At 33.7% G+C, this 27,879-nt stretch overlaps 1 protein-coding gene across 1 annotated transcript in view; it reads right to left on the reverse strand.

Annotated features, from left to right (window-relative positions):
• Nucleotides 1–27,879, reverse strand: part of TM9SF2 (transmembrane 9 superfamily protein member 2) — a 111,746-nt gene that overhangs the window by 2,681 nt on the left and 81,186 nt on the right. Inside the window, exons 15-17 of the mRNA XM_085807092.1 lie at nt 22,757–22,908; nt 5,397–5,508; nt 3,023–3,194 (exon numbers count right to left, since the gene is read on the reverse strand). Of these exons, the coding sequence (XP_085663218.1) occupies nt 3,023–3,194; nt 5,397–5,508; nt 22,757–22,908 (436 nt within the window). The remainder of the gene's footprint in view (nt 1–3,022; nt 3,195–5,396; nt 5,509–22,756; nt 22,909–27,879) is intronic.

Consider the following 27,879-nt stretch of genomic DNA (forward strand, 5'->3'; position numbering starts at 1 on the left):
TACATGGCTATATTTAACTTGTTTTCAAAATAATTCTCCTCAGATATGATACACTTCTGACAATACCTGCATAACAGTTGGAAAGAGCTGGAAAAGTTCTCTATCCAGACTGATTTTACTTCCTTCATCGTAGCAGCATGGATATGCGAAATGTTAGACTATCTATGCCCTTTAAGTGGAAATTTCAGTTTGGGGAAGAGAAAGAATGTGAGTGGTACAAATCTGGGTAATACATAGATTAGCACATCTCAACAACTTAATGGTTAGCAAGAAACTGCCGCCTAATTGTGCATTGTCATAAGAGAATACCTGAAATCCCAGTTTAGCAAATTCCAGTAGAACATGGTGTACCTAAACCAAGATTTGAATTAAAAAAAACCTTTCAGAAGAAACTCCATTTGTTCGGCCTTCTGTTATGGGTTCTTTGTGATTGGATATGTATTGAAAAAGGTAACCAACAGTCTTTTTATGTTCGACTTTTCAAAACAAAACTTTAGTGAGGGATTACAGCATTCCATGTTTTTATGTTTAGCTTCCAGATGTTACTGGAAGCACTATATACTTCACTTCCTGCAATACATTCTAAAAACAGGGGCTTCTATATCTGCCACATTCAAAGTCAACCTATAATTCTTTGGTTACATAGAGCTGGACAAACCTTGTACAAATTTTGAATTTACTCATACTTTCAGAAGCAATACTTCTAACCATTTCACAAGGAATATCCAATTCTTCATCCATCATTCAGACAGACAAATGCTAATCCTGCATCAAGAACTTGCTAACTCGCAACACTTAACATTCTCTTCTTCATCAGCCACCCACACCATTACTCAACTTTCATAGTTTCCTATCCTTTATGAAAACATTTAAACCACTTATTACATTGACTTTCAAGTCAAAACTACAACTAAATCTCACTAGAATGTAGAGTCATTAGGTTATTTTGATGCAGGAGACATGAAAAGTAAGTAATGCCCTTCCCGGGACTCGAATCTGGACGTCTCGAATACATGCAATGTGTGCTACCATTACAGCAGAAGGCATGCAGAAAGGAGGGAGAAAATACCTTATAAGACAATTTTCAGCTTGAAATTGGGTAATAGAATAACAGAATTTCACACAATATAAAATAAATAGATAAGTTCAAACTAACTCTCCCAAAATAGAATTTCACACTAATTCTCAGTTCCACTAAAAACATGGACTAAATGCTGTTGCATATGAAAACACCTGCCAAGAAAAATCTGCTCAACCCATAAGACATTTTCATAAGACTGTATAACTGCTCACTAGATCAGAGAGAACCTTATGCTTTCTTAAAACTCGTAATTCATGAATTCTAATTTATTTTTCAAGATCTTATTTTCAGAAATTCTTAAGACTAAAACAATTATTTCATTAAGAAAGAACAAGGGAAAGAATGAACAAAACTGTTATGCGAAAAAAAAATACAGGGTTTTTTCCCCATATGCTTTTTATTTAAACATTTGCATTAAAAACTGTCATTTAACAATTATTGAAAGTTGATTTTGACAGATTTTCAATGCATACAAGACACATATTGATTTACCTGCTAAAAGGAACATGCATTCAAACCCTGGAATTTCATAAACACAAAAAATTCTGTTCTTACAAAATCGTGCATATTTCGGAATTCAGAAATTTAAAGTTATTTCATCCATTGTCTCATAAATATTTACTTCCTTATACAATTAATGCAAGTCGCCATCAGCAATTTTGATATACATACAGCTTCAATAAATTAATTCTTTCAGTTGCTGAGATAAACTTAACTCACTTCAGAACTATCAGTCTCAGCAGTACCCCTGAAATAGACGGGCTACTGGCATTCAAGCTTCCATTATTATATCATCTATTTAACACAATTTTTGTCACATTTGCTATTTCATACTTTGAAGAACTCTTTAAAAAATAAATTTTCAACTGTCTTATTTTTAGAATTATGACAGAATTGTTACTAATATACAAGTGAAACATAACACTATCAGTTTCTGTATACATGGATACATCTAATACAATTCCTGAATTTTTTAATTAATAACTGGCGTGTTCAAAATCACTTCATTTCATGCATCACAATCAAAATGTATTGCAATAAAAACATGGCCTTAGATCAGGGTTTCTTAAACTGTGGGTCACGACCCCCAAGGGGGTCGCGGGACCTGCAGCAAGGGGTCGCTAAATCGTTTAGCAGTTTTGATATTTCTTTCACTTATTATAATAATTTTACCATTACCAAATATTTTTACACAATGTATCTGAAAATAGATAACGATAAGACAATACAGAAAAAGAAAACGTTTCGACGCGTTCCTTTTATAATATAAACGTTTCCTTTGCTTTGCACGTGACGCTGTCATTTCGTCTATTACTCATTTAAAATTTTTACACTGCTATACGTCTTAAAATTAGAAATTAAAGTTAATGACCTAAAAGTGCAATAGTATATTACAGTACAAGTGAAAAAAACGGACAGTTTCACTCACGCGCATGTCAGATTTGCGCAATACTTATGGGGTCACACAAAATTTTTTAAAATATGGGGTCCTGGGGGTCGCAATAAATTTTCAGTGATAAAAAGGGGTCTAGACGGGAAAAAGTTTAAGAAACCCTGCCTTAGATGTATTTAAGATCACATTTTAAAATCATTCACTATTACTCTGAAATTCATTTTAATTATCAACTAAGTTCCCTACAAAGAGGCTGCAATTCACTTGCACCACCTGATAAGAAAAAATACCATTCAGATCAGGCAATATATACTTCATCAGGTAAGCGAGACAGATATTGTTTTTTAAATTTCTGAGACTCCAAAACACTTTTATCATATGCTGGGAATCTGAAAATATAAACAAAAATTCTCTCTTTTGTAAGTCTTAAGATCTTTTGCAGTAAAATTCTCAAGCAAAACTGCTCTATGTAACAAATAAAAGATCAATTTTAAGAAGGAAACACAATTTGCTACTATTTTTAAACAGAAAATAAACATCCTACTTACCAGTCAGAAGGAAAAACAAAAATACCATTATCAAAGTATAGCCAAAATACAAAAATGTTGATGTGGCACCAGTGATATTTAGCTTTGTTATAAAGAAATGGATACAATATATAAACAAATAGAATGCAGTGAAGCCACTTGTAAGGAATGCCCTCCACCACCAGTGGTAATCCTAAAAATGTGAATACAATTTTTCAAGATTAAAATAACACAAAATAAATAATATAAAAGTTACACAATTTTCTGCGAATGAACCAATTTTAATGAGAAAAAAGGTTGAAGTTGGTTTTTGTATCCTATCAAAACTCTCAGAAATGGTAAGTAACTTTAAAAATTTAAAAGCACTGCTTTATTATGATATAGCTATCCCCTACTTTGCAAAAATAAATTTTATGCCATTCTACTTTTAAGAAACACCTATTAACATAGGATCATAAGCTGATACAATAACATTTAACACAGGAACAGAGCAAAGACACTAATGCATCATTTATCAACTAACGCAAGAAATCAGAAAAGGGTTTTCGCACTTTTATGAAAAAGAAAGGTGAAAATTTTTAGGTATGATTTTAAATATCATTCAGTCAATAACTGTAATTACAAGTAAGCATGTTGGCTTACAACAGCTCTTCAGAAATTTTGATTGCATACAATTTAGATGAATAGACCTTGTTCTGCCAAATGATGACCTTATGGAAAGCATGAAATACCACTATGATGCATCTGTACATATTAGAAAATCACACTACAACTGAAAGTCTGCACACATTTTTGAATAATTCATTTTCTTTTAAAATTTCACTGTTGTGTTATTTCAAGTTCATTTCTTTCACAATACAGTTTCTTTCAATAAGTATATATATTTGGTCCTTCCCTATATGTTTGTATACGTATTTCAAAAAGAATATATATATTACAGTGTCATTTTGTCCAAACTCTTGATCACTGCACCTCTCCTCAGCTATTGGCTAAACGAATACATAGTCTAGTTTATATTAATAGCCGCTAGATGTCAGTTGTCTTCTGTTTTGCATGTCAACTATCACATGTTTAAAATGGCTACTCCGCAGCAGAAACCGTTTTGTGTTCTGGAGTTTGCGAAGTGCAATTCCGTGCTTACAGTGAAAAGACGCTTTAAGTTGAGGTACCAAAGTGATCCAACGAACGGGTGAAACATTCGCAGATGGTATCAACAGTTTGTAAATACAGGATGTGTATGCAAAGGAAAGAATCCTGGCCACCCTCGTGTTCCCGACGAAAATGTTGCCTGAATTCAAACTGCTTTCCAACGTAGTCCTTCAAAATCAACTCGTCGGGCCAGTCGGAAGTTACAACTGCCTACAACAACAATTTGGCATGTTTGGAGACGTCGGTTGGTTTTGAAGCAGTACAAGTTACATTTGTTACAGGCTCTGCATCCTGATGACAAACGCAACGTGTGGCATTTTGTAACGAGATTATTGATGCTACTGACAATGATAACACTTTCGCACAACACATCGTGTTCAGTGACAAAGCAACTTTTCATGTTATTGGTCACGTAAACAACTACAATGTTCAAATTTGAGGCCTACAGAACACACATGCAGCCATTGAACATGTACGAGATTCGCCCAAAATCAATGTGTTTTCTGTGATATCCCGCTTATCTGTTTACAGCCCATTCTTTGAAGGAAACATGGTTAACGGTCAGCAATATCTCGCTATGTTACAAAACTGGTTGTTTCCGAGGCTGCATGAAGACAACTTTATTTTTCAACAAGACAGGGCACCCCCCTCACTGGTGTCACCAAGTGCGTGATTATCTGAATGAAATTCTACTAAACCATTGGATTGGTCATGAAGGAGCTCAGCATGTCTCAGCTGGCCTCCACGGTCACTGGATTTAACACCCTGTGACTTCTTCCTGAGTGGTTTCATTAAAGACATTGTTTATGTACCACCACTCTCACTGAACCTGGAAGAAGTGAAGAACCAGATCTGTACTATCATAACATCAGTGACGACTGACATGCTTGCCCGAGTATGGAAGGAATTTGAGTATCGATGTCATATTGCTCGTGTCACTGATGGAGGACATATTGAACATCTGTAATCTGAACTTGAGAGGTTCATACATATATGTGTAAAGTTTCATATTTGTATGTCATACAGTTTAATAAATATATGCATTCAAAATATGTATAGTCTTTTTGAAACATGCTGTATTATGATGTTATCTCAACACAAATTCATTGAATTCTATGTGTCAATTTTGAGAAATAAGTATTTTTTCACATGTAAAGATAATTTTGGATATCAAAATACAAAATGAATGAAATGCTTACACAAAGAACCAAAAACATGTGCATACATGAAACTGATTAGAACTTACCTCAGCACATAAGTGAAAATAACACAGAAGAATAGTTGTCTCAGAGCATGTAATAATAAGGATGATGAATACCAAAAACAGGAAACCAAACATGTAGTATACCTGGCTGGACCTTTAAGAAAATTTTTAAAAAGCCCATTAAGTAACTACTTTTAATCATATTCTTATGAAAAGCACCACAAAAAATATATCTATTAATTATGACAAATAAATGCTTAATTATAAAACAGAAACTGAAATCTGGTAATTATTCTGAATATTTATAAGAAATGTGTTAAAAAAAACAAGTGAACAAATACTGCAAAGTTCCCATATGGGATAGCAAAACAGATTCACTTCAGATTATGGAAGTATAGTATAAAATCCAAGATCCAAACTCATCAGCACTTAGGTGATTCCAGATTTTAGATTATCAGTTTAAGCCTAGCAAGATGACATGTAAAATTTCTTCATAAATTGCATCAACAGGAAAATTTCACTTTTTGTTTGTGATATCTGAAGACCTTCAAATTCACAGGTATCATCATAAAACTTACTTGGCATCCATTACACATTATTGGCAATATATCATCAGATAGGTGACTAAAGATGTTTTGTTTTGCTTTTATCACATGCTGATGGAGTTAAGCATAAATCATAGCATTTTTTTAGTTATTTATTATACTTACATCTACTTCCCAAATATACTTGAGACTTATCTGAACCAATCACTTCTTGTTAATTCAAATAGCAGTAAATGTAATATTTTGATCTATGATATCATTTACAAAATCTTTTTTTTTTTTTTTTTCCCATAGAGAAATCTCTGTTAAATTTTTCCTTGTCAACACATTCAACACTTCATAGTAGAGTTGGTTGAAATCCGTGATAATCGCAGAACATAATGTCAACATAAAAGATTGCCATGCTGTATAATTTTAAAATAAAGTTTTAAGAGTTATATGAGTTATTTCTCAAGCTGCCATCAGTTAATAGTCATGTGGTGGTGGAAGCAAAAAATTATTCGCCAGGCAGACATCAGGGATAGAAATTAGTTAATGGATGTGAAATCAGTGATGACAGGTAGAATGTTTTGATTTTGAGACATATGCCAAGTAAAAAGCCAAATTATACTATAAAGCCAACTTATTGATCATGCAAAGTTATGGCAATAAGTGATTTTGTTTCAACACAAAAGTGTTTTATTTAGTGCTGAAAGCCAGGGGCTCCCAAACTTTTTCAACATGCATCACATTTGCAGTTTTGTTATTTTTCCACAGCATCCCAGTTGCAATATTTGTACTACAACATTAATAAGGCATAGACATGAAAGCGACATTTTAGAGAAAAAGTATTACTTTAATTGATGAGAAAGCATGTGCACTAAATACAAATAAAAGAAACCTTCAGTGGCAGATTAGGAAGTCAATGTGACAGGTGAGCTTGTTGATCCCCACAGAGTTTTTTAAATTGTGGAAGAAAGCTTGACACAGCTAGTCTCATTTCTGGCTCCACAATGACTTTTGAGTGGTGTTTGGTCCTTAATACAGTGGCAGCTTAAAATCCAGCCTCGCATAGATAGGATGTTGCAAAGGGAATGAGGATCCTTAGAGCTTTAGAACTTAAAAGTTGGATACTCAGTTTTGATTGAAACCCAAAGCTCCATTAAATCTGAGAGAGCAAATTTTTTTTAGAATTTTATCTCAAATGAGTTCAATTAATCTCCCTTCATCTCAAGAAGTAAAGTATTGGTGTACTGAAGAATTAAAAGAACATTAGATCAATATAAATTTCTCTACATTTTCTTCAGCAGAGTATTTTGCGAACCAGTCAGTAAGGTTTCAAGGTTTTCCATGAAAAGGGACAGAAATTCCTCTAGAACAATCACTTTATTAGAACCTGTGTATTAGTACAATGTAGAAAAACAGTCTTAAGCACCATAGTCATTCAATTTTCTTATCCACAGCTGCAGCTTTTTCCTAAACTCTGAAATCTTTTCTGCAAGTTTCAAAATGCACATACGTTGTTCTGTAAAGACAGATTCAAGACACTTAGTTTCTCAAATATATCACACTAATATGCTAGTTTCAGCAAAATGTCTGGTTTGAATACTTAGAGATAAATACTTAAGGATCACATGGCTTTCCTATTGCAGAAAAGTGTAAATTTCTTGATGCACTTCAAATGCACGAGACAGGATGCTCCCATGTGAAAGCCATTGTGAACTGCAATAAAGCTGTGTTCAACTTCCATGTCTCAACATAACTTTTTTAAAATTCTTGCTTTCAGAGGTCTAGTTTTTCTGTAGTCTACGACACCTTCCAATGCTAAATTCAACTGAGATTATTTGAAGCAAGTATTTTTCTGCAGTCCAGACAGCATGTGGTGATTTTATGCAAATTAGTGTCCGAAAACTACTTGGGCACCAGTACATACACTGACGTACTATCTCCAAACTAAATCATTTGCCATTATAAACTTGCCAAGCATTTCGAACAAGTCGAGACTTTGAGCTTTCAACAATACTCTTACAAAACTGAAGAATTTTAACAATAATATTACCATCCAAGAAGCATACATAACGCCCAAGATTTGCAACTTTGTACTGTCAATATCCTCATCATGTTGGAGACCAAATTCATTTATCATTTTCTCTATCAACTTAGCATAGAGATTGTGAGCTATATATTAAATCTTTGAATAATAGTGTTGTTGGACCTTAGAACTGAATTTTCCCACAAATTTTCCCACATAAAATTTACCAGGTCGAGGGCAGACAGTAGAATAAGCTCTTCTGCAATACCATGCAGTTATTTTGCAGTTTGCTCTTCGCAGAATTTAGCTGTACATTATTTGGAACTATTTGGAGCTTTCTTTTATTAAAAAGTTGCAGTATTTACAAAAGCAAAGCAGGATAGCTTGAAACGATTCATCCTCACTTGGATGACAAATCTCATGTCGACCAAGTTAGGATAAATGGTCGCAAGATACTGCTTTAGCTTACTTGGGAGCAAAGTTTCGAGTGCAAAGACCTTTAAGCAGACATCACACCTGTCATCTTTATTTACTTCTGATGAAGTAAACAAAATCACAGTAACTCTCCTTGTAATTATAAAATTTTTGCTTCTTTTCTTCTGCACCAGTTGTTGATGCTTTATCACTCAAACTATCTTTAATATCGGTTTGCTTGTTTAGTAAAATTATTTTCATTTTACAAAATTTTAGAATGGACTTGTCGATTTATTGCAAGATTTCATTGAACTCACGACTTTTTGGTAGATGTGTGTTATGTACTTTTGAGTGGCACCAAAGGGTTGCCTACTAAGTTGACAGTAACACTTAAATTTTTCTAACAACAGTAATATATACTAATACTAATAAAACTTGTACGTTTGGCGTTGTGTTTCAGATTAACCCTGTAATCAAAATGAGTAGTAGACTGGTGAAAGACATGAGCACACACACACAAAAAAAAAAAAATAAATAAATAAATAAATAAACATTGACTGATCCAGAAAAGTAAGCCTATTTATTAAATTCTTAAACAATTAATTAATTAATTAACTTTGTATGCAATTTATATTCAAGCAGAACTGTAATATATTGATTATTACCAAATGTATAATTAAATTTGTATGCAATTTATATTCAAGCAGAACTGTAATATATTGATTTCTACAAAATGTATAACCCCTACCAAATAATATTACATTTTTCTTAAGACTCTATAATATCAAACTATTATTTCAATTACATTCAGGTAAGCATAATCAGATAAAACTTTTGGATAAATTAACAATACCCTCCCCGGGGAGGAAAAAACAAAATAATTAACAATTACACTTCCAAAAAAAAAGAAACATTTCACACAGCATAATCAATAAATGAACTGGGTACAGAATCCAATGGAATTAAGGTTATTGCACATTGTAATCTACTGTTTTCAAAAAAAATAATTTAACCAGGTAAAATATTAATTGAAATCAGGCTTTTACATCTTACAAACAATTTAGTCCCTAAGCAAAGCAAAGAAGCTCAATTAATGGCACCTTACATAACAATCTTAACTATGAAAAAAATTCACTGGTTCAATTAAATAATTTAATGAAGAATATATTTCCTTAACCAATCTAAGTTACACTCACTGTTTCAATTAAATAATTTAATTAAGAATATATTTACTTAGCCAATCTAATAAATTACTTTATCGACAAGCAAAAATTATTTCATTAGAATTAAGTTAATTTACTCAACTACAAAATTTTAATTCAAACTAATTAAGTTAATTTTATCCCTATTAACTGCAGTAATTCTTTAACAACAGACTATCGAAGGAAGAAAAACAAAAAAATAACTTATCTGGAAGAAGGATGTCTGGTCGGCGAGATGGAAGAAGTGAAAACATTCATATGGAGAAGTATTATTATTTGAACTATTGTCTTTAGTTGAACTCGAATCCACACTATTGATGTTACAAGTCCTTAAGTCCCACATAGAGAAGAATTATTAAATGAACTATCGTCTTTAGTTAAACTCTAATCCACACTTTAGAAGTGACAAGTCCTTACGTTCCAACATAGAGAAGAATTATTAGATGACTGAGGGAAGACGGCTTAGCGGAATCGATGAGAATCAACCTCACGGAAAGTAGAAACTCAGAGAGTAGACACAACCTCTTTTACTGAATTTAGTTAGCATCTGCTTTGCATGGGCGACCCCGGAGATGACAGCGAAATTTTCTTGCATTGTGAACATTAATTACATAGTGGCGTAGTAGCATACCATTGTAGCAGATGACGTCTAGAAACTGATATATATATATATAACATATTTTATGGCACAAATTTTAAGAGGCCCCTTTTCTTTCCATTTATATATATATATATATTTAGTATTAGTTAAACGTTAAAGATTCAAAAAACACCGAAGAGAAAATAAACCCGTCGAAGACATGTTGCCGAAGCTATGGCCATCGTTCAAAGCTCAGGGGCAAGAAGCCCGTAGATCCACCTGTTGGAAAATTCATCTTTCCGAAAAAAATCAGCTTACTCCGCGGTCTGCGAGTAGCAGCCTCCGATGTCAAGTCAAAAGTCCAAAAAAGGTGACTTTGTCCCTCAAAACCGCCCGTTAAAAAGGAATGCGCGGGAATACCAACTTGGCAACGCTCACGCCCCACCAAAAATGAAACCACGGATTTCCTAAGTCGCCAACCAGCCACGCCTAGCAAAGGGGAGAAACGTGGAATTTCAATAACCCTGTAAGCAGTCTCAAAGAAAGTGCACTGAAAACTCGAAAAAAATGACCATTCTACCGGAAAGAGGGAGATTTCTTCCCCCACAATAGAAATCACAATGACAACGGTAAAAATCTATTAATTAAAAGTTCATAACTAAGATGCAATTGAAGTTAGGAAAACAAAAGTTATATCAAATTAAAGAGCTAATTTTTCTGCAACTATTGATATTAAATACTAAGAGTTTAACTTAATTTTATCATGAAAAATTTAGTTTATTACATGAAAATTCACCTATATCCATTGTCTGAGTGTACAAGTTTGAAGACGCTGTTCGCGTAAAACCAAATAACCCAAATAGATTGCAATAGAATTAATAAGCCAAATAAATGAATATATCCAAACTTGTTGTGTAGCTAAAATTTTGAATATTTACAAATTAAAATTTTGATTTCTGTGATTCATTTAATTTTATTAAATTTGCTACACAACATATCCTCCCATGATCGGGGGCAGAGAAAAATTTTCGGACCCACAGACAATGGAAAAGGTTTACATAAGGAACCAATTAAGAACAAAAAAAAAAAAATCATAGTAAGTGTTGGTACAACCCACATGTTAATCGCAAAGAGGGATACATGTACTTATTTACAATTAATCCTAAAATGAGTCATGGTTAGCACATATATAAATCCTACCATAATTCTATGGTTAGCAAATCCAAATCCTACCATAATTCTATGGTTAACAAAACCAAATTCTACCATAATTCTATGTTTAGCAAATCCAAATCCTACCATAATCAATGGTTAGGAAATATCCATTAGTGAACCGAGCAAAAGGGTCAAGAAGTGTCCCTGGCACACAACTAAGCATACATCAAAACAAAAATAAAAGTGCTGTCAAACAACACGTGATACGCCCTAAGATAAAAGTGTAAAATTACGATACCCCCCAAATGCAAACCAAAGTAAAAAGTGTGTAAACAAACAAAATATGTGTAAATAACAAACACCACTGAGTATGCGAGTGTTCAAAGCAAAACAATTCAAGAGCTAATGGCGCTTGACACACAACAAAAATGTAAACAAACAAAGTTCCTGCAATCACCAATTGAAGTGACACTAAAAACACAAAAGTATGTTTAAGGAAATGTCTACTGTATAAATCATAAATTTTCCCTAACACACATAAATTCATTTCCCTAAGCACTGACACCTCACCAATACGAAAAGGCATAAAAGTAAACACAGCAACTGTACAGCGCAAACTAAACTACTAATAAATCTCTGGCAAAAGAAATTAAAGTGAGTTGCACTAATATGAACAGAAGACAATCACCATGAAGTGTTGGCAAGAGAATTATTTAGTCAAAATTCTAACCAAAACAAATCCTGACTACCATGGCTAAGGGATTTCAAGAAGAGAAAAAAAATCTTTGAACTTAAGGAAGTGGAGATAAAGGCGGGGACCAGCCCTGCAAAACCTCCAGGAAAAAAAAAAAAAAAAAAAAAAAAAAAAGCTATTGAGACTAGAAAGTTCCAAACCAAGACAACTTGATCACTACTTCACACATCAAAACATGTAAAATCCAAATGCAACGCTCGACCAAGGATAAGCCAAGAAGACTACACAACTATGCTAATTGATTACAAATTTAGCCACAAAGAATACAATTACCAATAAAACAAATATTAAGTTAACCCAATTGTACACAAATCAAATTATATAATTCAAAATATTTCAATTCTCTTTTTAGACACAAAACCATGTGTATCTCTAGGCCTTAGATGGTAAGGTGAATCGAGTGACGAGTTCTGTACATTATCTGCCAAAATTATGTCATCTTTTTGAAGTGTGGGAAAAGTAATTCTCTCTGGTACTTTCGTGAGTCTGTCCACGTGTATCGTCTGAATCCTATCAGGATTAGTAATTGAAGCAATTTTATAGTTGACTTCAGTCACTTGTTCAATAACTCTGAATGGTCTCTGATTCAACTTGGAGAGTTTTCTAGCCATACCTGGCTGAACTAATGAAGTGTATAAATACACCACATCTCCCACTTTTATTTCCTTATCATGAGAAATCTTTCCACGTGAATTTTCCTGCTTATCTGCAGCCTCCGTTAAATTCTGATTGACTAATTTAAAAGCCTTTTGTAATCTCAAAACCAAATCTTTTGAATAGTTGTTTGTGCCATCATAAGTTCTAAAATTAGTTTGCAATAATAAATCAATTGGTAAACATAAATCCCTGCCATATAAAATAAAAGCCGGACATTCCTGCAGTGCACTATGACGACCAGTTCTGTGAGCCAATAAGGCAAAAGGCAGATGTCTATCCCAATCCTCCTGAGTTTGAGAAACTAAGTGGCTAAGTGAATTAATTAAAGTGGCATTCAATTTTTCAACTACACCGTCAGATTGTGGATGATAACTCGTAGTAGTATGTTTAGTAACCCCCAATTTCTTATAAATTTCCATTATAGCTTGAGAAATAAAATTAGTACCCTTATCTGTAACAATGTGCTGAGGTATTCCATGAGTTGAAATAAATTGCTCTAATTTCTCAATTATGGATTTGGATGTGGTGTCTTGCAAAGGATAAGCCTCAGGCCATCGTGAAAACTAGTCAGTTACGACCAAAATATATCTATTGCCTGCCAAAGTAACTGGAAGGGGACCCACTATATCCATTGCAATTCACTCAATGGGACAGGTAGCCATAGGCATTCTCATAAGGGGAGCCTTATGAGCAGGTCTATGACCCCTCCTCTGGATACAGGAGTGACAGGACTTGATGTAATTGTGTACCTGTTTATGCATACCCTTCCAGAAAAAAGACTTCTGAACCCTATGAAGTTGTCCTTTGATAGCCTGAGTGTGCAGCAGTAGGAGAATCATGATGTTCCTGCAAAATTCTTAATACTAGTGTTTTAGGAACAACTAGCCTATCTTGTTTCTGCCAACGTGACTTGGATTTCTTGTATTTGCAATATAAAATATCTTCCTTTACAAAACATATCTGAGAATTAGGTGCAGGAGACTATTCTTAAGATCATTTAAAATCTGCTGGCAAGAAGGATCAGAAGCTTGTTCTTTTTTGAATAATTCTAACAATTCTGGAGTAATGGAAGTTTGAATCAACTGTGTAACATTTACTGCCCTAGATAAATAATCTGCTGTTAAATTTAATCTACCAGGTTTGTGAACAATCTTATAATCAAACTGGGATAAACCCATAATCCAACGTGCAATTCTAGAAGTAGGATCTTTAAGTTTTAAAATATGTGATAATGAAGCTTGATCAGAATAAACCATAAAAGGTTTACCAAGAAGATATTGTCTAAAATGTGCAGTGGCCCAAACAACTGCCAAAATTTCCCTCTCTATAGTACTGTAACGTGTTTCAGGACCTTTTAATTTTCTACTAGCATAACAAATTGGGTGTTGGAAACCGTTAGAATCTTTCTGACATAAGACAGCATCAAGTGCATAATTAGAAGCATCAGTACACAAGGAAAAAGGTTTATGAAAATTAGGTAAAGCCAAAATAGGTTCATTCAGAAGTTCAGCTTTTAGAATATCAAACACCTGCTGAGCTTCATGTGACCAATAAAATGGAACTGTATCTTTAGTTAGCTGAGTTAAAGGAAGTGCCTTTTGGGCAAAATTTGGAATGAACCTTCTGTAAAAGCCAATAAGGTCTAAAAATCGCTTAACTTCCTTCCTATTTTTAGGTGCAATAAAACTCTGAATGATCTTTAAATTTTTATCGTCAGGCTGTTTAATACCTTTGGTAACTTTGTATCCCAAATACATAATTTGCTCTTTCAGAAAATGACATTTTGAAGGCTTAAGTTTTTAATTATGCTGTTTTAGTCTATCAAAAACTAACTTCAATTTTTCCAAATGTTCCTCAAAAGTTTTAGAAGCTATGACCATATCATCAATGTAAATCCCTATTTTTAATGGTGAAATATTGGCCAAAACTATAGACATCAACCTTTGAAAGGAACTAGGAGCATTTCACATGCCAAAAGGTGTTCGTAACCACTCATAGTGCCCAGAAGTAATCGAGAAACCACTTTTGAAGGTGACATCAGGATGAATTTTCATCTGGAAAAACCCTGAAGTCAAATCAAGTGTGGAAAAATAATTCGAATCTCCCAACTGCTCTATCAACTCAATCATGGAAGGCAGAGGAAAACTGTCTTCGATAGTTTTCTCATTCAACTTGCGGAAGTCCGTGACTAAACGGTAAGTGTTATCCACTTTCTTCACAAATAAAACAAGAGCACTGTAAGGGCTGTCACCTTTCTGAATGATGTTAGCTTCAAGCAGCTCTGCCACCTGTCTATCTAGTTCATCCCTGAGATGGTAAGGTACTTTATAAGGCTTTTGCCTAACAGGAATATTGTCACACAAGTTGATGGTGTCACACCCTATTAATTCAGTGACTGAGGCAGCAAAGATGTTACTATACTGATTGAAAAGGTGTGATAATTGCTGTTCAGGTAAATGTGTAAGATCAAATTCACCACCCCAAGACTCGAAATCCTCACCTGTTTCTATGGTGGTACTGTTTACAAGTTCAGAGTTATGTGCGATGACATTCACAGGTTGGGCACTGGCCAATTTCATTCCTTTATTAAGATGTATAGTATTCGGTGAAAAATTTGCTATTTTAACATAAAATTCCTGAGATGGAGAAGTTTGATTAACTGACCTGGCTATGGAAAATTTACTTTGAGCATGTTCTATTAAAGGTTCAATCAAAACAGTATTAGTAGTAAAATTTGTAGAACAAGTAGTGAGCTTAATGATATTTTCTGAAAAAGGTGGTAATTTAAGTTTGGTTACATAGTAACAAAATGACTGAGAAGCTGAACTAGAAAAAACATTACTGTTCACAGCACTAGGCTGACTTAGATTCCATTTAAGAATTACATTTGATCCTAACAGTTGAGAAGTGGAGAAATCTAAATGCATGTTATTGTCTACAAGAAATTTAGTTCCTAATAAAGCACCATACTGAGATGAAAGAGGTGTGTCAGTAATCAAAAATTCTGTTTCAAAATATTGTTGTTGAAATTCTACTATTAAATTGATCTTCTTAGTTATTTTTACTTTTTCTGCAGCTATACCCTTTAAATATATATTACATGAGTCCAATGAGATTTTACTTCCGAAACAATTAATGTATTTAGCTTCTATGATGTTTACAGTTGCCCCTGAGTCCAATAAAAACTTAACTTTATTCCCCAAAATAGATCCCTCTACAATAGGCAAAGACTGATGGCAAACTGATGGCACCTCCAAAAGGGTTTTAGGAGACGAAACGGAGACTGGTTTCTCCCCACCCTGAATTAGTTTTAAATTAAAACTTGGTGTGTGGGGATTCAAAGCACTGTAGCCACATTTGTGGTATTTGGAGTACCCGAAACAGCTGGTGTGGTGTTATTAGGATGTCTCCTGGCTGTTTGGTTATTTCTAAATCTCTGTTGACCCTGTCTAGAGTGCTGATTAGGCACAATATTTGCATAGCAGTCCCTGCTAACATGCCCTATTCTGATGCATCTGTAACAATGAGGCTGTATGGGTCTTGAACGAGTACTTTGTAATATTAAACTCAGCACCTGTGTTGGAAGAGAACCCATCATTTTAGTAAGCTGAGCTATATTTTCTTGTTGCATTTTAATAGCTGTAGTGAGCTCTGAGTTGGTTACTGATGGTGTTGTAATTGACTTTTCGATTGCTGGCTTAGCAGCATTCACTGCTCTAGCCTTAGCTGTTTCAAAATCACTACTAGCATGGCTCTTAGCCCACATGTCTTCTTCAATAACTGCATGCTGTTTAGCACATGGAAAAGTTTTGTGATTCTGTGGCAGCAACAAACGTCACAAATGCAATCCTTCGATAAATACTGACAGAAGTAAATCCTGCCTCTGTGCTTCCGCTGCAGGGTCACTGCTTCTTTCCACTGGTACAGTTTTGTACGAAAGAGCCTCAAATTGGCACACTGACTCGTGTGGTTTCTGAAAAGCCTGGATAAGAGCACGGATGTTAGAGTGCAAATTGTGCACTGAACTGAACCTCTCTTTCAGCGCTTTCACAACATACTCAAGACTGGCTTCTTTCTGTAACCTAGGATTATTCCTAATTAATTCAGCACCTTCACCTGCCACCTTGACTCTGATCACCGTTAACTTGTCTTCATCTGACCAACCCAAATGAGTGGCAATGAGATCTATCCTATCTAAGAAGTCATTTAGACTAATTCCCTTGTCTGCACCTGAGAACAGAGGGACATAATCCAGAGGATCAGAACCAAAAACTGATAGAGCTATGACTTCTTGACTCTCCTCCCAATCTAACATACTATTACTAGCCACTCGGGCTGCTCGTTTTGACACTTTCTTTGGCATTTTTAACCTGCTACCAATAATTGCCAGCACATAAAAGTAGGGATGTATCCCAATGTGCGACCAACAAGTGTGCATTTTAACCCTATGTTGCAAACATACAGTTGGAAAATGGGAATGAGTAGTAATTCTGCCACATGTGGAAAAACATCAAACTCAATATGTAAAAATGTAATACACAATTTTGCACATAAAAGAAAATACTTAACTAAACTAATTAAGGTAACTGTGTGAAAATGCGTTTGGATACAATAGAGTTTCAAAGTCCAAGAGTGTGTCTAGTACATATCTGGTATGCAACCTCAAGTAATATGTATAAAATAAGGCACAAAATACGACCACTGTATAGGCCTGTCACTGTAACCAACTAACGAGTAGGGTCTCAGTAAAAAGCCTAGACAAGTGGAAGAAAATTTTCACATATATATATGCAATACTACACATGACAATCACCAGTCACAATTCAAAATTAAGCTCAATTATAGGTGCAAGCCAAAAGTGGTGCGAATGTCACGGCACCAAAAATGTTATGTACTTTTGAGTGGTACCAAAAGGGTTGCCTACTAAGTTGACAGTAACACTTAAATTTTTCTAACAACAGCAATATATACTAATACCAATAAAACCAGTACGTTTGGCGTTGTGTTTCGGATTAACCCTGTAATCAATCTGAGTAGTAGACTGGTGAAAGTCATGAGCACACACACACACACACACACACAAAAAAATTGAATGAACCAGAAAAGTAAGCCTATGTATTAAATTCCTAAACAGTTAATTAATTAATTAAATTTGTATGCAATTTATATTCAAGCAGAACTGTAATATATTGATTTCTACAAAATGTATACCCCTACCAAATAATATTACATTTTTCTTAAGACTCTATAATATCAAACTATTATTTCAATAACATTCAGGTTAGCATAATCAGATAAAACTTTTGGATAAATTAACAATACCCTCCCTGGGGAGAAAAAAAAGAATAATTAACAATTTACACTTCCAAAAAAAAAAATCACACACCATAATCAATAAATGAACTGTGTACAGAATCCAATGGAATTAAGGTTATTGCACATTGTAATCTACTGTTTTAAAAAAAAAATAATTTAACCAGGTAAAATATTAATTGAAATCAGGCTTTTACATCTTACAAACAATTTAGTCCCTAAGCAAAGCAAAGAAGCTCAATTAATGGCACCTTACATAACAATCTTAACTATGAAAAAAATTCACTGGTTCAATTAAATAATTTAATGAAGAATATATTTCCTTAACCAATCTAAGTTACACTCACTGTTTCAATTAAATAATTTAATTAAGAATATATTTACTTAGCCAATCTAATAAATTACTTTATCGACAAGCAAAAATTATTTCATTAGAATTAAGTTAATTTACTCAACTACAAAATTTTAATTCAAACTAATTAAGTTAATTTTATCCCTATTAACTGCAGTAATTCTTTAACAACAGACTATCGACGGAAGAAAAACAAAAAAATAACTTATCTGGAAGAAGGATGTCTGGTCGGCGAGATGGAAGAAGTGAAAACATTCATATGGAGAAGTATTATTATTTGAACTATTGTCTTTAGTTGAACTCGAATCCACACTATTGATGTTACAAGTCCTTATGTCCCACATAGAGAAGAATTATTAAATGAACTATTGTCTTTAGTTAAACTCGAATCCACACTTTAGAAGTGACAAGTCCTTACGTTCCAACATAGAGAAGAATTATTAGATGACTGAGGGAAGACGGCTTAGCGGAATCGATGAGAATCAACCTCACGGAAAGTAGAAACTCAGAGAGAAGACACAACCTCTTTTACTGAATTTAGTTAGCATCTGCTTTGCAGGGGCGACCCCGGAGAGGACAGCGAAATTTTCTTGCATTGTGAACATTAATTACATAGTGGCGTAGTAGCATACCATTGTAACAGATGACGTCTAGAAACTGATATATATATATATATATAACATATTTTATGGCACAAATTTTAAGAGGCCCCTTTTCTCTCTATTTATATATATGGTTTTTTTTTTTTTTTTTTTTTTTTTTTTAGTATAAATTAAACGTTAAAGATTCAAAAAACACCGAAGAGAAAATAAATCCGTCGAAGACATGTTGCTGAAGCTATGGCCATCGTTCAAAGCTCAGGGGCAAGAAGCCCGTAGATCCAACTGTTGGAAAATTCATCCTTCCGAAAAAATCGGCTTACTCCGCGGCAGCCTCTGATGTCAGGTCAAAAGTCCAAAAAAGGTGACCTTGTCCCTCAAAACCGCCCGTTAAAAAGGAATGCGAGGGAATACCAACTTGGCAACGCTCACGCCCCGCCAAAAATGAAATCAGTTGCAACCTCAGCATTCCTTCATGCTAACAATCTCGCCAAAACAACCACTTTGAAACCCCAACAGATTTCCCAAGTCGCCAACCAGCCACGCCTAGCAAAGGGGAGAAACGTGGAATTTCAATAACCCTGTAAGCAGTCCCAAAGAAAGTGCACTGAAAACTCGAAAAAATGACCATTCTACCGGAAAGAGGGAGATTTCTTCCCCCAGAATAGAAATCACAATGACAACGGTAAAAACCTATTAATTAAAAGCTCATAACTAAAATGCAATTGAAGTTAGGAAAACAAAAGTTATATCAAATTAAAGAGCTAATTTTTCTGCAACTATTGATATTAAATACTAAGAGTTTAACTTAATTTTATCATGAAAAATTTAGTTTATTACATGAAAATTCACCTATATCCATTGTCTGAGTGTACAAGTTTGAAGACGCTGTTCGCATAAAACCAAATAACCCAAATAGATTGCAATAGAATTAATAAGCCAAATAAATGAATATATCCAAACTTGTTGTGTAGCTAAAATTTTGAATATTTACAAATTAAAATTTTGATTTCTGTGATTTATTTAATTTTATTAAATTTGCTACACAACATGTGCAAGGTTGTACGACCGTCGCATGCTTACGAGTTCGATACTAAAGGTCACCGGCAGAAAAAAGAAATGTCAACAGATGCCAATGCTGAGAAGACTAATATAGCAATCTTGTAAAAGGAAGTGCCAAGGGCAAAAATTGTATGAAAATAATTTAACACAAATCTGATGCAATAACACAGAATTATTTGCAAATGGAAAGAACTAAGTGATAGAATAAAATGGCACTTTTAAGAAATGAAACTGAGAGCAAGATTACTTTAGAGTAAAAGGAGAAATAAATGTGAAAAATATATAAATGATATTTAATGAACAATTGAAACATAAGTACTGAGAAAAACTTAATAAACTATTTCAAGAAATAAATTAAGAAATTAATGAAACATAATGAATACATAAATAATGAAAAATATGGCTGAGCATTCAATGCGTCTCATCTCGCCGTAATGCAAAGCTAGGGGTGCCTCGCAGCACCCCTCGCCTTACTTCACAGCACACTTTGGGAACCCCTGCATTAAGCATATGCTAAAGTGAGATGCTTTTCTCAAAATTTAATTATTTCTCCCTTTGCACAAAGAAATTTGAAAATATTTTTTTAAAAATTGCTGGTGATTCAGAGATCATTCCAGATACCGGACATCCAGATTCTGGATTTTGTACTGTATTATACAAGTGAGGTATGAGGAAATTAGGTCAATCTTGTACAGCAAAAGAAGTATGCTTTCAGGAGCATTCTTTAGTTTGGTTACATACCTTTGATTTTTATACTAAATTAATGTTTAAATTTATACTCACTGCAATTACATTTGAATATACTACAGACTATTTAAATACATTTTATCAAATCATCAAACAGCAAATAACCCCACTGAGTACGAACTATTTCCATCACATCTTGTTGCAGACCTACTTCAGTACCATTTTGAACTCTGAACCAAGTCCCTCATATATATATATAAGGTGTGTTTTCATTTCTAGGAAGCTGGACTATTCTTAAATTTTCTTCAGTTACTAGCCCTTGCATTTGTAAGGCCATTACGAATTGTTAAATACTGAATAAGTTTTAAGTTATACATGTTTCAAGTATTTAACCACTTCTATCTTGATGTCAAAGGCAAATCCCACATTCAGGTAGTAGTTTCTAGAGGGGATGCTATGAATAAATGCAATCCAGAAGCTATCACTTATACTCTTATTTCTTATACTGGTATTATCATCCTCATTCTGATATTGGTGTTCCATTTACATTAACATTCTTAAAAGTTCCATATGGTAAAACGTTTTTAACATTTCAAATAATGCCTTGATATATAGCTATAAAAATTGTGTAGTACAAGGAACACCAAAATCGCAGTTTGATTGTAAACAGATACTTTTCTATAAGCGTGTGAAATGCAATTACTTGGAACTATTAAAACTTTCCCACTTTTGCTCCAGTATGTCTTATGTTTTCTCATGCAGTACTCTAAAATTTTGTTTACATAAAAATTTTTAACTACACAAATAATGAACAAGTAAAATTTTCACATTTCACTCAGCATTAATGTTTAGATATTTCTCCAGTTATTGATCAAATATTTCCTTTGCCTTTCAAATTTCTAAAAGAACTCTTGATAATTTTCTACTCTTCTTCCACTGCTAAAACATTTTCCATTAAAAATGTGCAGCTTTTTTCAAAGGCAGAGACAGTAAAATAAACCCAATTCACCATATACGAAAATACTGCTTTTACTACATCATTCTAATTTTTACTCCAGAACATTTTGCTCCTAATCTGATACAATTTCTTTATAAAATAAAGAACTTTTGATTACATATCAAAGCAAATGTTATGACCTTCTCAATAACTGTCCTTACTCACTGCTTTGATAATTATTATAAAGAAATCAAATTTGCAAAATAAATTTCAAATAAAGAAAATTGATTCTTCTACTGCAATAAATTAATTCGACAAATTTCTTCTGATTACAGGTTGATTACATTTATTTAAAAATCTAAACATTACAGATTATATATGGTACAATATTAAGATCTGTACATTAGTTATGATTGATTCTCTTTTGATGTTAATTATCTGTTACATATTCTTTGAATATGTTTAATTAGTTTTCTAATTCCAAATGTTTAAAAGTTTAAGGCTTTTGTGATGTGCACTTCAATGAAAATTTACTACCTCAATTTTCTATTTTATGCACTTTTATCGTAATTTGATTCATTTTATATTCCTATTTTTCAAATGTCTTGTAGCTGCCTTAACTACTTACATTAGTTGTTCTGGAAATTCTGCACAGATATAAAAGCTCTTGAGCAGGGTAAGAGATCGCAACTTGTCTTGTAATTTCATAATATTAGCATTTTCTTCATTCACCTTTCCAAAATTTATTTTATTCTTCTCTTTTAATTTATCACATTTCAAAATTTCCTTACATTTTTATCTCATTGCTTCTGTTTTAGTTTTGATTTGTATTTTAACATTTCATATTTACTTCAATATGTCCTATTACATATTGCTACGCTTGACTTGTGCTGCCTAGTCACCGCCGACCATCGACTATTTATTCAATTATTTTTAATAAAAAAAACTTGCTACTATTCTATTATTGTACTAGAAATACATATACAGATATACAGGAAATTCCAAATGATGCTTAAAATTATGTTAATATTTCTAGATTGTGCAGACTATATTTTCACAAAAATTACATAATGTGAGGCAAATCATAGCTACAAAAGTAATTTTACAAGATATGCAAAAAATATTCTTGCTTACCAAATGCTGTTTAAAATAAAAAATAACTGGATGAAAATGCAACCAAATGGAAGTATGCCACCCATAATGATACCCGGAATAGGTTGGGTGTAGATAGATTGCTCAGGTATCTGCCTAGGGATCTGGTTTGTACGAACAGGATGCTCTATAGTCTGAAAAGAAAACACATGCACAAAAAGGTACAAACTCCATATACAGCAAAAATATGTACCCAAATATTAAACGCTAGAAGTACTAACTCTGTAAGTTTGACTTTTCAAATTATTACCATTATTTGGAATTTATATGACTTAATGACATGGAATAACTAATATTTTTGCAGTTGACTTTCTAAAAGTTTCGTTATTAAGCATCTGCTTAATATGTACTTAAATATACTAAGATGCATAAGAAAATGCTTTAATAATGACATAAATCAGTTTTAGATAATAACATTTATTCATATCAATCTTCTTATTCATTTATACAAGCATTTGTTATTATGTCTAAAATTTTTTTTTAGGTCCAAAGAGGCTTAGTTCCTGGACATCTGCATAAATGTATGTGTATTTCTCGCATTGTGATGAAATAACGGTACATAGAGCCATCGAATTTTAAATGACAATCCGCCTATGATTATGGGCATGTGGAAGACCAAATTTGAAATTTGGAATCTGTTTTATTATCAATTTCTTATTTTGAAAAACTTTAACAAATTTTTGAGTAACAAACTCAGTGATTTAAAATCGAGCAATGGCAACACTCTGCGGGGGGGGGGGACACTTTTTTATCTCCAGCACGTGGAAATGTGTATCAGAAATTCTAAGGATATGCTCATTTTAAAATTATTTTGCAACATTGCTTTTGAACTGAATTTTATGGTTTAAGTGCAAAGAACACAATATTTAATAAATAAAGGTAATCCACAAAACGTTAAAAATGCCCCTTTGGACATAATTTTAAATCTGAAACCATTCAGATTTTTTTTAATTTTCATTTTTCATTAAAATCATATTTTATTCTTATTGTGAAAAATGCTATATGAAGATAACATACAGCATTTTTTACTCAGATGTACAAACAGGATAATGTAGGCTACCCAGATGGTATTGCGGTTAATGATGCTAACTGCCATACCAATGAGTTTAGGTTTGAATCCTGGAAAAGGCACAGATATTTTAAGCATATAGTGTCAGTGCAGCAAGGAGACACTCAAAATATATAGCAAATCAAAAAGGCTGAAGAGGTAAGGGAAGAGGGATGGGAGACCCTTGTACTGACCCCTGGGGTGCTCTCCCTCAAAACTTTGGTAGCACTACATCTGTTAGGCCAGAGGTGAATTTCTGGTATCCTGCTCACTTCTACTTGTACCTACGCACAAAAGCAAGCCTCCCATAAAAGCACTACTTTTGATTTATATATTTGCAGAAACTTCCAATTCTAATAATCATATACCAGAAACTAAATCATATTACAGTAAAACTAAGTCTGGAGTGAATGTCATTGAACACAGGGCTTAAAAATATCACTTAAAACCTGCATCTCTGAGTGCTCTTACAAGTTTTCTGTCATATTAGAGTTTAGAAGCACTTGATGCATGTATATTACATAAGCAATCCACATGAATATGGCAATAACAGAACAATTTTTGTTTTGCAATACAAAGAATTAAACAGCTCAAAATATTGAAAAGGATTTTCTAACATTCCCAAATCTTATCAAAGTGGATTGTGTAACAAAATCAAAACAAATTCTATTTGTCTTAAACGCAAAAAGTATGTTTGTGGAGAGTATAAATTCAAAACAAAATAAATATTTACAAAAAAAGAAAAAAAAAGTTCTTTGCAGGCAGATTATCAAGAAAATCTGCTATGATATTAAATATCTTGTTTTAAAATTCCGATTTCATAAACTTCCTAGTTAAAAATAAATTTAATATAAAAAATGCTGCTTTTGTTCAGTTATAATTTTTATTTACAAACATGAAATCACATTTGTAAACTACCCATCAGTTTGACAGGTATGATAAAATAAAGAAATATTCACTGTTATGGTGTGAGACTTTAGGCAGAACAGCTGGAAAGTTAAGACACAATAACACGCTGAATAAATACTAATTCAGAAGTCAAACAACAAAATTCAGGTGGTTTCGCAGCTGAGGATGGTAGTTCAGTAAAAACCATCGAAAATAGTCCTGCAAAAATTTTGAAAATATAACGCTGATTTTTGTTGTTTGACTTCTGAATTAGCTGAAAAGTTGTCAAAAAGACACAAAGTTGCGAATTTTTTATCTATGGACAATTCTGACATTTATCATCTATAATTCCAAACAAATAGTACAATTATATACACATATATATAACAAAAAACTCTTTAATGATCAGTATACCCCCCCTCCCAAAAAAAAATCTTTAATGATCAGTATATTGCATTAGCGGCCAAATATAACAGCAAAGAGAATGCACTAACCCTCAAAGCAATAGCTAGCAGAGTAGTAAGAAATCATGTTATCTTTCAGCACTATATGAGGTGAAGACTAAAGGACTTAAAGCATAAGCACGACCAAAGGAAATGAAGGAATTTATTAAGGAATTACTAAAGTACTCAAAGCATAAGCACCATAAATTCGTGTTCTTTGAAATCAGTAATAATGCAGTGACTTTTCACAGATAAGTCAAGAACTGCCATAAAATCAAACAACATATACACATCGAAGATATATACATTACATTATGACCACCCACCATCTATAACAATGGGCTCGCCCAGGAACAAAACCACTGTGTATGCGCAGCTGATGTTGGAGTATATAAAGTATCTATGCATTGTTTTTCCAAACTAGTACAGTTAGCAACATAATGGGAAAAGCAGCCGATTTATCAGACTTCTATAAAGATCAAATCATTATTGCTCGGTGACTGGGAACATCAATATCAGAAACGGCATGTTTAGTGGGCTGTTCACATGCAGTTGTTGTGAGCACATATCGAAAATGGTGTATGGATGGTGAAATGACAAGACACCAGCCAGCAGTGCATCGATGGTGCACTGATTCTAGAGGAGAGTGGAGATTGCTACACATTGTTCGCCCTGACTGAAGACCTACAACAGTAGCGACCCAGACAATGTTTCTCAATACACTGTGCAATGTACATTGCTGCATATGAGCCTATGCAGCCGGATGCCAAACTATGTCTGCTAATGCCACGCTGGGTGTTGGCAGTTTTGACGACTAAAGGTGGTCCTACATGTTATTAACAAGGTGGTCATAATGTAATGGTCCCTTTGGTGTACAGATATCAAACACGCACCAGCCCAAGAGCATCACACCTTAGTCATGGCAGCGTGACAGTAAGCACACTAGCATGACTTCTTTCTGATATGCTGATCTGCAGCACAGACAAGAGTGCTTTGACAGGTATTAAGATCAAATCCTTGAATGCTTTGAAATTTCAGTAGTTCATTGTGCCATTTAATTACTCTCTGTGTGAACAACTCTTCTGCACTTAAAAGATTTAAAAATATAACTAAACATATTTTCTCTAATTTTTATTACTGTACACACAAATAACTACCTATCTGACTGGCCAACTTCCTTGTACGCTTTGAAATCAATCAAAGTACACTCAAAAGTCTTTAATCGGACGTCCATAATCCGGAATGATCTATACACATAATACCTTTATGCATGCGCATATGCATCCCACTCACTGCACAACTCACTCCCACAAGAAAGCACGGTGCAGAAAGCATGCACCTTGGACCAGACTTTAGATGAGCCCGATGTTTTTATAGATGAGTCAAGATTCAGCCTCGAAGCTGATTCTTGACATACCTGTATCTAGAGAGAGCATGGAACAACACACCATCACTCTCTCATCAGGGGAAAAAAATCATTATGGTACTGGATATGCAATGGTTTCAACAAGCATTATGTTGGACAGCCACACATCCCTACTTGAGTTTTGGCAAAGGCTCTCTGACTGCTCTGATGTATAAAAAGGAGATCTTACAGTCCTACTTCCAACTTTTGAGGGCACATTTGTTCCAGGGTTTCTGTTAATGGACGACAATGCTCCTCCACATAGAGCTCAACTGGTCAATGATTACCTGGAATGCGAAGATATTTGTCAAATGGATTTTTCAACCAAATCTCGTGACCCTATAGAGCAACTCTATAGAGCATGTCTGCGACACAACTGGGAGAGCAATTTCTGCCAGCCATCCCTGTTTGAAAACCATCCCACAATTGAAAACTATCTTATTGCAAGAACAGTATTGGGTGCTACAGAGACTCCTCAACTGCCTCCTGTAGTATACTGTCACACCACATGACCTGTCTGAGTGTGAGGGGACTAAACCCATATTAGACTCATTTCCAGTTTGATATCACAACATAGATTTAGAAGATCTGTGGACTATGTGTTTTACTGATAATCATGTGTACATAAAATGACTTCTGAATGGCACATCTTTTTCTCTGTTATAAATGTATATTCGAACTAATTTTCATTAAAATCTGCCCATTAGTTTTTCAGAAATTTGACATAATGCACAAATTCACTGAATTTTGCATGAGTGTAGCAATCCTAACAAGGTATTTCGTGAGAAATTATACTTTGCCATTAACATCATCATCTCAGGAAGGCTTTGGTGCCAAATCACAAACATTATTTAATATGATTATGAATCAAAAGGAGATATCAGATATCACCAAATGCAAATCTGAAGATCTCCAGTGTTTATGGTTATAAGGCAAACTATTTTACAAAAATTTACTGGCATTTTCCTGAGGTTGTATTTTTCGTTTTCTTTTACTTTTGTCTGCAGGGATCTTAAAATATGGTGTAGATGCTACAGCAATATGGTGCAAATGCATCTTTTAGTAATGTTTATTGTGAACACATGCACATGGTGTTCTTGCCTAACTTTGTTTGTGAGAAGCTTCTCATTTTCTCATTGCTCAGTCGCATGCATTTCAATTCATTAGGATCTTCATTCACATAGTTTTCAAAAAAATTTTGTTCAGATTTTATTATAGTAGTTCAGGACTTTTAAAGTAATTATATGTTGTAGATAAATTATACATATATTGAGTTTTTTTTTTTTTTTTCTGAATTTGAAAATGACATACAAAGGACTTG

The sequence above is a fragment of the Stegodyphus dumicola genome, chromosome X1 (genome assembly GCF_044657685.1).
Source record: "Stegodyphus dumicola isolate Sdum_Otavi_A_Nest chromosome X1, ASM4465768v1".
Lineage (NCBI taxonomy): Eukaryota > Metazoa > Arthropoda > Arachnida > Araneae > Eresidae > Stegodyphus > Stegodyphus dumicola.